We start from the raw sequence: 13,668 nt of genomic DNA on the forward strand, positions 1-13,668 counted from the left end.
CATATACTTGCTTATACTTCAATGGCTACAACAGGTCATTTTTGACAATATAAACCATACATTCTTACAATTTAAGCCATAAAAACATGGATGTACAAGATGAATGAGTGCAAAGTTTTCAGTGCCAACACAGAACTGGCTGGAAAGGTCAAGTGTTCATTCGACTGGACAGAAACGCTCTCACACGGGCAAAGAGTCAGTTGATCATCTTGTTGAAACCTGTTAAATATGGCACTTCTCCTTACTGTCAAAATACAATGTATTCATCAGTGTAAGCGTTAAAGTACAAGCAAGATGCTCACTCTCAATGTAAACTATGCACAGAAGAGCCACTTGTCTTCATTTGACAAATTACATGTGCAGACAAAGAATATAGTGCAAAACAATAATCAAAGCAACCATTATATTTGTTTTATTAATTTTTTGCTGTATGAACATTTCTTCAAATGTTTTGACACATCTAACTAATATTGAAAAAAAAAAAACTCAACTGAAAGTTTTTTGACATTGCTGTCTATGGGAGAGTCAGAGAGCTCTCGGGATTCATAAAAAATATCTTAATTTGTGTTAAAGATGATTGGAGGTCTTACGGGTTTGGAACCGACTGAACCAATTCAGTTCAAATTCTAACACATGAATTACATGCAGAACAGAGAGAGTAAATCTCTAATCCTAGTTTATAATCAGAGTAAATTAAATAACACTTAAAAATAAAAAACCATAAACAGATATTGAGTATAAAGTATAGGATTCAATTCAACTGAAGAACGATTTTATAAGAAGTTTTTAATTTATTCTGTTAAGTGAAGCCAAACAGCAATGGTCCAGAATAAGTGCACGGTCTCCTCCTGGTTCACAGAGAAGATATTGTTATGTCTGATTCAAACCTGAGGATATAATCACATTAAACTGGATGTAAAACTGAAATATTATATCAGGACTCTTCAATATTATTTAAATGAACAAATAAAAAGTCCACCAGCTGTATAAATTATGTAAAAATGAATTACACTTTGTTTTAACAAACATATGGCACCAGTTGAGCATCTTAATTAAGCATTCTGATTCTGACCTGCTACTAATATTCAATACTCTTCAGCCATTATCAGTACTGTCAGAGCCGACCAGCCAGTAAAGGGGTGGCTACCCTGCCCCCTGCCCGTGCTATCACTGTACTGTTCCCAGATGTATCCAGTGTCCACATACTGCTTGTAAACATTATTGATGAGGTTAGTCCTGAGCTCTTGATATAGGGTAGCTGCCTTCTCTTTGTATGGCCCTTCTGTGCTGCCATAGTGATGCAGTGCTCTAACTGCCAGGTAGTTGATGTTGATCCAGATCGCTCCTCGCCAGTAGGGGGCATCATGTTCCGTGTTCCTCTTCATGTAGAGGGGATCTGAAGCGCGCGAGTGAGCGCAGGCCATAGGGTGTCCAAAGGCGATCAGGATCTTGAATGTCCCGCAAAATATGATCAATTTTTGGCGAGTCTGGTGTCAGAATTTGTAGCAAGAACGGAAAAAGGCTAACATAGCCTAATGCATTCACGTACTGCAGCTTAGGGGCTTTACGAACAGAGCGAACCAGCCGTGCGACTGGGAACTGGTGCCGTGGCTGTCCAGGAGGCACGAACACTTTTTCCTGCTGAAGCGAGACCGCCTGAGTGTGATTTCCATAATCACTGAATGCGTGCAGATTATCAGACCAATGCAGTTTGTTTAACAGATCATTATTGCTGAGAGCACGATGGGTGTTTTCATACACCTGGTGGGGTTCCCCAAGTATCCGTGCCACATTTGCCATGATCCCAGAGGCCAGGGTCATCCAGCAATACAAGTCCACATGCCTCTCATCAGCAGATGGGTGGGAAGCCCGTGGGTAGTCGTCCAGGCCAGAGGTCAAGGTCTTGGGATTTAGGAAAAGGTTGGTGTCTTTGTCCCGGCCTCGCCAGCGGTAGGAGTTGACAATTGGTCCAGCTTGTGTGGTGTTAAACCACTCAAACCAAATCTGCAGTCTTGGGTACAACCTTCTCAGGAAAGGAATCATGGTTTGAGAGGACGACAACTCTGGTTGAGCATCCAGCTGTTCCAGTAACTCCTGTAGGGCCAGGAAGAGCGTGGGCGGGTTAGCGTTTTCGTTGTGCTGCACGATAAACTCAGATGGTACTTTGCCACGAGCTTCATCATCCAAGATTTGTTCGCGTGGAATCCAGCCCTCTACATTGATGAGATCAAGCCAGTGCGCAATGACCTCCTGTGTTAACGAAGTGTCCCATTTGCTGACGAGAAGCTGATGAAATCCTTCGTCCCAAAGAAAGCCCCTTGGAAAGAAAGAGCGAGATGGTACTGCTGTAAACAGCGGACCCTCAGGGTAAAGCACAGGGTGCTCATTGTAAGCCGACTGGACAACCGACTGTCCGAAGAAATATCCCATGCCACCAAGCATGTTGCTTAAAGCTGCCTTGGCAAATTCGATCTGTGAAGATGTGAACCCTTTAGCTTGGAGGCCAAATGACCTCTCAAACTTCTCATCAAATGCCACCTTACGCTTCTCCAGCTCGTCTGTGAGAACCGAGCCCACAAGCTGATTCGGTCGTTCTCGGAAGCTCCCGGATTCAAACAAAACTTCAATCTGGAAAGGGGTTTGTACGGTTACTTGATGCACCACAAAATCGGTCTCCATCTTGGGATCGTTCTGTTGGTTCTGGTGGTTAGTGACTTTGTAAGAATCCACGGCAAAATACGATCTTTTTTCACCTTTGGAAGGACTGAAAGTAAACTTGTGACTTAGGCTGTTCTTCACTATATCGGTTAGCTTATCAAGACCAGGGCTCTTAGTTTGCAAGTAATTATATCTGGAAAGAAGATTTGTAAAAAAATTATTAACTCATTAAATATGGCAGAAAACCTTATTTTATTATAATTGTTTTTCCTCATGTGAGAATCAGTAAATAGATAAATAATAAATAAATCAGTAAATAATATATATTATAACGAATATCAGCAACTATTAATAATAAAATGCTATAGTAAATATTGCTTACATTTTTTTGTAACTGTTATATCATTTATTATTGCTAAAAACCTACAATCCTCTCTATTTCTTATTGTTAATAATCCTATGTACTACAAAAAGCTTGTAGTGCACAAGAAATGTAAGATACCTGGCATATTTGCCACTAGCACCTTCCCCTGCTGTGGGCTTTCCAAACGTAATCTTGAAGTTGCCAAGCTCCTCAGATGTTCCGGTCACAGAACTCAAGCGATTTTTCTCTTCTACATGGGCCTGCAAAGAACCTTGAACATCTGTAGCAGCGTAGAACATCAGCGAGATCACAGGAGCTGAGGAAGCAGTGCTCTGCCAATCAGAAGCAAAGACATGCTTGATGTGATGAAGCAATTGATGATACTAAGATAAACTATAATTCTAAACATTTGTATGATTATTTTGTTTATCAGAACCATTTTATGTCATATTAATGGTACTAGCAGAAAGCAGTGATGTTATGTTGATCTGCTAGACTACGTCTTCTACCATACTTTACACAGTGTCTGACCTTTAGAAAATCATGCAGATTGTATATTTTCTAAATTTAATTGAATTAATTTTGTAGTCCATTGGCCTTTGATGTGTGACCCTCTTAAATACCTAAACCTGTTCACATATCAACGTTGCCACAATTAATTTTGGCATTAATTTTCATGATGTTTGAAGTAATTTCAGCTTAATGGATAAATATATTAGAGATTGTCCTAATAAGGAGCAATTTCTTGCAATGGAATATTTGACAGTAAAATACATACACCTACCTACACATATATATATATATATATTTATTTTCTTTTGGTTAAAATCTTTTTTAAATTCACTGATATTTCCGGGTTTTTCATGACTGTGAAAACCCTGACATCCCCTGGCTAAGTGGATTGAAAACAACTTATACCTTTGTGCTAATTTACTCCTATTATATTAGAATTTAAATATCCTTGTATTTGACAATATTAAAATAATAAATCAGTTAGTGCTGGCTGTTAAACACAAATTCTTAGAGGATTACTTTTTGCTTACATGTTGTTTTGCAGTAATCCTCCAAGTCCAGTCTCCACCATGATCTCCACCCATACGCTTCACAAACTCTGTGGTCAGGGTGAACTCACGGTCATGGACCTCCTGGACTCCAAAAGAGACTCCGTCATGCATAAGCCAGCCATAGCCCAGCAAATGGTCCCCTTGTTCGCAAGTGTGCCTAATATTTCCATCCATTTCAGCAAACTGACGCATCCACATTAAACCTAATCAAATCAATGAAAAAAAAAATGCAGGCTTGTAATAACCTCAAATCATCACAAAGGCAAGTAAAAATATAGAAATGGTGCATAAACTGTGCATCGGAATCACCCCACCTGTCACAACAGATCTGGGACTTCTTGTTTTCATCCCAAAGTACACCTGGGGCCGATAGGTACCCCAATATCTTTCAGGAGACACAGCAGGACTTGAGCTATTAGCATCCAAGACCCGTGGAGAGGGGTGCATGGTCACAACCCTCCTGGCCAAGGATGAGCGCATATAAAGGGCATAGAAGAACCAGATAAGACTGAAGATACACAAACCGATAGATATATTGATAAACACCTTCCCAATGTCAGTTTTCTTCTTCTTCTCCTTGCGTGGGGGAGCTGGTGTTTTTTCCTCCTTTCTTGGGTTTGGTACACCATCACCTGTTGCAACCCTCTTCCTTCGCCTACCCATCTTTCTTTTGACCTGAGCAAGCTGGTCTGGGGACAACAGTCATTCAATTGCACCTGCAAATCACCACAAGTCAAGAGGTTTTGACGACAGCACACTGATTGCAGCATAAGAAGCTCTTTGTCCTATAATAATGCATTAACGGGAATATAAGCCCCTACAACAGGACTACAGTGTTACCCTGTCTGTGTACAAGATACTGCAAACTGCATAAACAGCTGGCTAGCTGAACAAAAGAATGAGGAAATGAATAAACGAACGGGCGAAATAACTGATGAATGAATGAATGAATGAGATTCAGCTCGTCAGCGTCTATTTACCACGTCTGCAGTTAGCATTATTTCTCTAATAAATGTGAACGATGCAATGGAGAAATCAAATAAAACAAGTCACGCATGATTTATATTTTACCGTATGTTACCTTGTGTACGTACGTGTCAGTACTCTACTGAACTTAATCAGCAGTAAGGGCACTTCCGCATTTCTTAGTGAAGCTGACGGCAATAGTAGATTCATGTTCACTGTTATTCAAAATAAAAGTCCTTCAGCGGCTTTTGTTTTGCTGCAGACGCATTCAATAAAAAATTACAAATGAAAGCGCTGTCAGCAATTACTAATCACAGGTTCAAAACCTAAATAGCTTTCTTTCTTTAGTTGACACAAAATAAAATATTTTATGTGTTTTTAACCATACAGTGAATGATTTTCACATCTTCTTTTACGTTCTACAAAAGTATGATACAGGATACACTGGAATAACAAGTTTAGAAAAGTTAGAATTTTCATTTTGGGGGGTACACATTTACACTACACATTTACTATTTCTATAGACTAACACTTATATGTCAATAATAGTAATTAAATCATTCATCCTTTTTAGGATAATCTAAGCTCTAAAACTATTACAAAATTACAAAACCTAAACTCAAGAATATAAACCACTAGTGATTATGTGTGGAAACATTACCTTATTTACATTACCGTTTGGGGGGGGGGGGGTAATGCCACCATGTACCACTCAATCCACAAAACTCACTCACAAGATGCCATACGTGGTCTGCCAACTGCCCTGTAGGCCTACAGTGAAAGCCAGGATCCATCCGTGAAGAGAACACCTCTCCAAAGTGCCAGATGCCATCAAATGTGAGCATTTGAAAGTGGAAAGTGAAAGTGACATTTTGTGCTTTCAATCAGTGCCAAAACAGTGTTGTTTACCACAGTGTTGTTCATCTGTGGTAAAGCACAAAATCATGGACATCGTGATTATGGACATAATCTATTCTGAATTTATGGCCATGGATATATATTTTGCCAATTAAACAAACTGAATTCCCGCATCTCAAAAGAATATCATCTTATAATTTCTTGACACTATCTCACCTAATATGCATGTTAGATAATGATTGGCAGCAACAACAGCAACGACAACAGTGGTGGCAAAAACTACTATGACTTCCTCTCTCTCCACTAATGCCACAACTGAAAGTGCTGGACACCCTTTTTATCCATCTATCAGTTTTGGAGTTAGTGTGGGAACATATTGCTTTTCCATGTATTACGGTTTTAAACGTTTTATTATTAACTTTATACTAACATTCTATCACCCCTGCCAAACATTTTTGAAATGAGCAACAGAGTCTGTGGTTTGACAAAATTTTTATGAGTACTTGATGTTTTTATATGTATTCCTAAAATAATCTAAATTTCAAATCTGAATTTAAGTTGCCGGATTAAATAGATGGTTTTTTTGAACAAACAAATGATAGTGTTATAACTTACTGAAAGTTTTAATACAAATGAAAAGGGGCATTCGTATTCAATTATATTTATGAAAAGGGGCAGTTTTCTTGTGATTTATTGATTCACAATGACAATTATTTTAAATGTAGTATATTCAGTATTGCTTATAATGGGTTTTGAATTATTGTTGTAGTGAACATAAAAGCCATTAATTTCTCATGCTGACATGTGGGTTGAACATGTCTTTTCAAACTCCACAGAACAAAATCTTTAACCAACCTTAAGCAATCACAGTTTCTATAAATAACAGAATAGAATAATACAATTTAAAAACTATTATTCACCATAAATGGACAACTTTAAAACAGAAAGTAAATAGGGGTCTTAATGCAGATAAAGTAACCTATGCTAGAATAATATTTGAGAACCACTTGTCATTTTCTAGGTAAGGATACTTTGCTGAAGGTGCATGAATTTATTAACATTAATGTTACTGATGTTACATAAGTGGATTTATCAAAGTTAAATGTGTACAAAGTTCTTTCACATTTCTTCCAATTAACATATCATTTTTTAAACGCTTATATTTCATCTTATGTGTCATCTACTGTAGGCTACATTACAACATAGCTAAGAAAAAACTGCAACAAAATTAATTGCAACCCATTGTTCTTCAATCGGATACATTTCCCAGCGAAACAAAATAAGGTGCTGGTCATATAACTAGAATATCAAACAAAAGTTGATTTCACTAATTCCATTCAAAAAGTGAAAATTGCATATTATATTCATTCATTACACACAGACTGATATATTTCAAATGTTTATTTCTTTTAATTTTGATGATTATAACTGACAACTAAGGAAATCCCAAATTCAGTATCTCAGAAAATTTTAATATTACTGAAGACCAATACAAAGAAAGGATTTTTAGAAATCTTGGCCAACTGAAAAGTATGAACATGTACAGCACTCAATACTTAGTTGGGGCTCTTTTCCTTCCCTTCGCCTCTCTATTAATGTGCTTGATCACAGAGCTCTGTGAACAGCCAGCCTCTTTTGCAATGACCTTTTGTGTCTTGCCCTCCTTGTGCAAGATGTCAATGGTCGCTTTTTAGACAACATGAAGTCAGCAGTCTTCCCCATGATTGTGTAGCCTACATAACTAGACTGAGAGACCATTTAAAGGCCTTTGCAAGTGTGTTTTCAATATTGAACCTTTTCACAATATTCTAATTTTCTGAGATACTGAATTTGGGATTTTCCTTAGTTGTCAGTTATAATCATCAAAATTAAAAGAAATAAACATTTGAAATATATCAGTCTGTGTGTAATGAATGAATATAATATACAATTTTCACTTTTTGAATGGAATTAGTGAAATCAACTTTTGTTTGATATTCTAATTATATGACCAGCACCTGTAATAGGAATTGCTTGGATCATCAAAAGTGGGCATTTCAGAAAGGAACCAGGTGGTTTGCAGGTACTAAATCTTAACCACCAAAAACGAAACCGTTCCCATTGTATCACTTGAAAAAAAAACTTTGTGCACCAATACATCTTCCATTCCAGTGTAATCAGCCACATGAGCACAGTAGTATTAGAATCTATGTAAATGAATGTTTCAATTAATTATAGTTACCAAAGTGAGTATTCTCTACCTTGTGGAGTCTAGAATTGTCCAGTAGAAACACACATTCTCTGTTGGTGTTTCACCAAAATGTACTTGTGTGCAAACATCTGTCCACATCGATCACAACCAAAAGGCTTCTCACGTGTGTGGATCCTCATGTGTGTTTTGAGGTTTGAAGACTGGTTGAACATTTTCCCACAAAGGTTACAGCCATAAGGCTTTTCACCCGTGTGAACAGTCACGTGTTTTTTGAGGTTACTTTGATCTGCGAACTGCTTGCCACAGTGCACGCACCTGAATGGTTTTTCACCTCTGTGGATGCTCTGGTGTCTTTTAAGACTAGACGCTTGACTAAATCGCTTACCACAAAGTGTACAGTGGTGAAGCCTCTCCCTGTTATGAAGTTTTTGATGCAAGAGGAGAGTGCTGGGTTGAGAGAATGCTTTTCCACAATGTTTACACAAAAACTTGTCTTTCCTTTGCATCTGAGACGAATCGGACTGTTTGAAAGAAAAGCACGGGGTGAAAGGGGGCCGTTCAGATTGAGAAATGATGTTAACTTTATCGCCATGTGCTAAATGCCCTTCCATATCAGGCATAGACAAGCCATTAGAGTCCATTGGAGCTGCATAGGAACACGTGGGATCTGCGCTCCCTCTATACATCAAAAACTGATTCAAAGAAGGTCCTCCATTGAATTCAGATTCAGTATAGGAGGTATGATTCGTGGTCCTGTCAAATTTCCTGGAAACCAATGAAGGATAGGAAGGGACAGGCTGCAGGTTAGTCCCTGCATCTTCACCTGTTTAGAAATACAATATGCTTAAATGGAAACTAAGCAATTAAAAAAAAGAGAAAATACTGTACTGTAATTGTGTCAATTACAACAAGAACTTAGTAAATGTGTATCTTCACCTATATCATTCATTTCTGGGTTTTCGTCCTCAAGGAGATCAGGTTGCATTCCACTGGACTGTCAGGAGGAACAGATCACTGAAGGTTAATTTTATTTTTTTGAAAACAACTGTTTCTGTATTCTATCGCTGTACCATGAAGTACACTAATTGAATATGTTAATATTAGTTAATGCATCAAGTAAAACGGTTACATGTTAGTTAATAAAAACAAAATGGTTCAAGTTAGCTTAGATCCATTAGACGCAATAACAGAATACCCTGGAAAAAAAAAGCTTTGAAAACCAATTTCACTCAGCTCATGGTCAGCTCATGTTAAAACTGGAATAACTAAAATTCTTACTAGGAATAGGTAACAATATTAATTATGTTAACAAAAAAAAAGAAGCAGTGTGTAAGCTGGGGAAAGGGAAGTGGTATGAGTCTGTCATGAGCCTGATTTGTAAACAAATACAGGTACGTGCAAATGCATGTCTCACACTAACCTCTTGATGGCAGTGCTGGACCGTGTCCTGGTCTATGAAGTTATCTCTGTGGACTGTTACGAAAACTCCTGCACTCCTGTACCTAGTGTCATCTTACCAGGAATGCAAAAGTAGAAATAAAAAATGGAAAACAAGGATGAATTAAAATTGTAATGTCAATATTCACTCAAAAGTTTGTCATGTTTAAATATTTTCTCTGGAAAATAAATATAAAATATACACAAAATAGATAAATAACACTTATTAATTGTAATAACTACTAATTTTGACATATATCGTAGCATTTATGAATCTATTCAACCACATGTTACCAGATAATTAGAAATCAAATAATTAGTAATATGCATATATTGCCAATTATTTAAAGTCTAATCACTTATCTGGATGAATCTGTACATACACTTACAGTTTTCATTAGTCTCGGTTTCTCTTTCTGATTGTTCACACCTCATGCTGTCAGGTCTCTCCTCTTTAATAATGAGAACATCTGGCTCGTCGTCTTCTACAGACTGATAAAAAGCATAATGCTTGCATGATTCCTGATAAATTACGGCTACGTTCACACTGTCAGTTTTTGGGATTGACAAACACATTTTCTTTACAGATGTGAGTCTTGAAATGTCCCGTTCACACAGCAGCTTACAGTTGTGTTTAGAATACTTCCTGTATGAACGTGCAACAGAAGTCAAGCCCGTATTCCTTACCAGTAACGTACAATGTACAGTTTCAGTGATTATAACGATACTTTTGTTTTTTTAAGTGTGCGATAGATCAAATTTAGTGATAATGTCAGTTCTGTACATAGGCCTTAAATTATAAGTCGTTTGAATAATCGTGGGAAGGAAACAGTAGGCCTATATATTTATCAATCTCTACTGTTTTAATCCAATTATAATCATACTACATTAAATGCAAATTCAGTTCCTTAAACATATTTATTAGCCTACATGACATGTCTGGTTCTTGCCTAAAAAAAGACAGGTTTATAATGTTTGTAGTTGATAGATTTGGCTGCTTTTAACATTTTCCCTGGAGTTGGTTCACCCTCCGCCTATGCGGGCAGCTCATTTCTCCTGTTACTTTAAGTTACCAAAAACACACATGAAAACACATAACATACGGTAGACACATGTATGTGTGGCAGAGCGACTCTCTTGTGCACTGTATGATCATGTGACAGACAACTAGTTGTCCAGTTCTGTTCCGTTCACACAGCACATGTGTTCCAAGAATGCGGGTGTGAGTTCAGTTACAGAATGCGGGTGTGTGGACAGTGTGTGAACTTAACTGTATTAAGGACTCCAAAACAGGACAGACAATTGTATTCTGCTGCTGTGTGAACTTGGCCTATTAGCGGCTTACGGAGCTCACTGATTGAGAAAAACAGTTTCTTACCTCTTGATGGCAGTGCTGGACTGTGTTCTGGTCTGTGAATTTTTCTCTGTGGACTGTTACAAATACTCTTGCACTCCTGTACTGGTTGTCATCTTTACCTGCAGCATGGATGTATCAATAGATACACACACACACACACATATGCTAAAAAATGCTACATAATATCACAAAGACATAATATGTAACAAAATGCTTCACTCTGCATTATTCTCATATTTGTTTATTCGCGAATTTTACATTCAGTTACACTTTATTTTAAGGTGTCCTTGTTACAGTGTAATCATACATTTAAGTACTGAGTAATATTGATTAACTACATGTACTTACTATAAGGTTAGGGTTATGATTAGGGTTACTTGAATGTTATTCTGCATCATTTTTATATTTTTTATTTAATAATTGTTTATTTTTATTTTAACAGTAAGTATATGTAACGTGTAACAAGAACACTTAAAATAAAGTGTTATTTCTCCTTAAAAGCCTTTTATCTTTTTTTTCTCATTCTGTTGACATCAACTAATCACAGATCTGACCACTAGGTAATGCACTTATTCCCTAAAATGAATACACCATACTCACGGTTTTTCAGTAGTCTCTGTTTCACTTTCTGAGTGTTCACACCTCACATTGCCGGGTCTCTCTTCTTTGATAAGAACAACATCTGGTTCGTTATCCCCTACAGACTGATAAAAAGCACAATGTTGTTACCGTATGACTCTTGAGAGCATAGGTTTATGGAAAAAATCTTTTTCTAACCAGTAGCAATAAGTGGTCAGCTGACATGGATTTTTTCAATGGCCTATGCCAGTACTGTATATCCAGAAATGTAGAATTGGCATATACAATAATGTTAAAAATAAATCATATAATTAATCATTTAATTTACATTTATTTGAATTTAATTCAAATAAATCAATACTTTTATTGAGCAAACATGCATTGAACTGAAAAAAAAAAATGACAGTGACATTTACAGTAAACCTTCCACAAAAATATTAAGGAAGTCCGTTTTGATTGCTGCAAGATACTGAACAAAGAAAAAGGCGGAACTAACAAATTGATCAGATAACAGAGGATTACAGTTTGTAGTGTATAAAACAACAGGACAAGAAAAAAAAGGAGTAAAAATGTATAAGATACACTCATTTCACTGTTTATGCAAACCTGGTCTAGTCTTTCGGGTTGAAGATGCGAGACCTGACCGGATCGAGTTTCATCTTCATCTTCATCCCTTCCCTCGTTACACAGGGAAGCAATTTTGACACTAATTCGCCCTGGACACAAGCATATATCTTCTCCATAAGTAAATATAGTTCAAATAGTGACTTTTAATATAAGTTAATGGAATCAGTCCGACATCACTATTGTGTAAATGAGCATGACCATGATCATATCTTTACCTGATGCTTTTTCGTGAACACCTGTTTTTGTCAAGGCAGTTGATTGGTTTCTCTGTTTGCGGGCTCTTCTGTAAAACGAATCTCGGATTTCTAGCACTCTCAGTTTCTTTTTAAGGAGGTTATTCTCCTTCTGTGTTTGAGATATTTCAAGCTGTAATTCAGTATAGCTGTCCTCAACAAGTTTGCAGATTTCTGCCACAGCGGCGTTTGCGAGTACTTCCATAATTGAAGCGATTTCCGTCTGAAACGTTATTATATTTGCCATTGCGTTGGAATTGAGCTTCTTGAATTGCAGTGAATCCGTCCATAAACAATAAACCCTTCAAAAAGAGTAAACATACGGGTGTAACGGATCTCGAGCTCTCTTCAAACGCGAAGCTAGCCAACGAGTCGACAACATCCGCTTGTACTTTTTAAAATAAAAGCTCTCATGATGCTACCAAGCAATTTTCACGTTCCCATAAACATTAGTTCCCTTTTACTTCTGCAAAGTATCACGAACTAGTGAACATAGTGAACATAGCGGTTCATTTGGAATATTTCGGATCTTAAATACTGGTACGACTGAGAAGTTAATGAGGAATAGACACAGTGACTAACCAACCAACCAATTAAATAAATGAAGACACTACAGGAAAAACATAATTTATTCACTGATATAACATGTCTTTATTTCATTGCAGTTTATCTGTTTGTACTGTGTCTAATACTATGACATGCCACCCCCCAAATAATGAATGTTTTAAAAGGATTTATTTTTTTCTAATTATTTATTTCTGAAAAGGTAAAAAACAATTGTATTTTTTTCTGTATGTTGAGAGGATGTTCTAATTATTAATCATAAATAGTTAATAAATAATTATTAATTAATTAATAATTATGAATAATTATTTCAAGTATGTAAAAAAATATTTTTGAACTGGCTTTATCAATAATCAGTTTTATAATCTGGAAATGTTTGCAAATTTTATTTTTATTTACATTTAAGAATTATTAAAACTTATAATATCCATTTATGGTTGCTTTTTATCTTTCCACTGTCATTACCGCTATGTTTTTTTAAAAATGATTATTATTGCAAAGCAACCAATTTTATTATTATTATTATTATTATTATTATTATTATTATTATTTACTTTATGTTAAGATTACTGTCTGCAATGTTGTTGCACATCTGAGATTAAACCTGGACTTGATCTGAGCTTTGAAATTAAGCATAACCTCAACAAATCAACAGTGGCTCAGAAGATATTCATTAGTTGTGGAACTTTCATTAGTTAAAACATCTTTAAAAAAATTGTAAATGTTTGCATATATTTCCACCTAATATAAAAAAACATGAGTAACCTTTA

General features: G+C 36.4%; 1 protein-coding gene and 1 pseudogene across 1 annotated transcript; both read right to left on the minus strand.

Moving 5' to 3' along the window:
- Positions 1-750: 750 nt before the first annotated feature.
- Positions 751-5,270, minus strand: LOC113100278 (mannosyl-oligosaccharide glucosidase-like; annotated as a pseudogene).
- Positions 5,271-7,857: 2,587 nt separating this feature from the next.
- Positions 7,858-12,539, minus strand: LOC113100280 (zinc finger protein 16-like). The gene is made up of 7 exons (XM_026265061.1): positions 12,317-12,539; positions 12,119-12,190; positions 10,917-11,014; positions 9,928-10,030; positions 9,522-9,613; positions 9,038-9,095; positions 7,858-8,924 (listed from the first exon to the last, which is right to left on the minus strand). Exons 1-7 carry the CDS (start codon positions 12,537-12,539, stop codon positions 8,161-8,163), a joined length of 1,410 nt encoding a protein of 469 aa, XP_026120846.1. The 3' UTR covers positions 7,858-8,160.
- Positions 12,540-13,668: the final 1,129 nt, after the last annotated feature.

This window comes from Carassius auratus, unplaced genomic scaffold (assembly GCF_003368295.1).
Source record: "Carassius auratus strain Wakin unplaced genomic scaffold, ASM336829v1 scaf_tig00217217, whole genome shotgun sequence".
Classification (NCBI taxonomy): Eukaryota; Metazoa; Chordata; class Actinopteri; order Cypriniformes; family Cyprinidae; genus Carassius; species Carassius auratus.

Excerpts from the sequence above, each read along its gene's own strand:
- LOC113100280 (XM_026265061.1), bottom strand. The coding sequence starts at position 12,539 with ATGGAAGTACTCGCAAACGCCGCTGTGGCAGAAATCTGCAAACTTGTT. Across the intron at positions 9,614-9,927 it reads AACCGAGACTAATGAAAACT|ATGACACTAGGTACAGGAGT; the intron begins GTAAGTGTATGT and ends ATTCCTGGTAAG. Across the intron at positions 9,096-9,521 it reads TCCAGCACTGCCATCAAGAG|TCCAGTGGAATGCAACCTGA; the intron begins GTTAGTGTGAGA and ends TCCTCCTGACAG.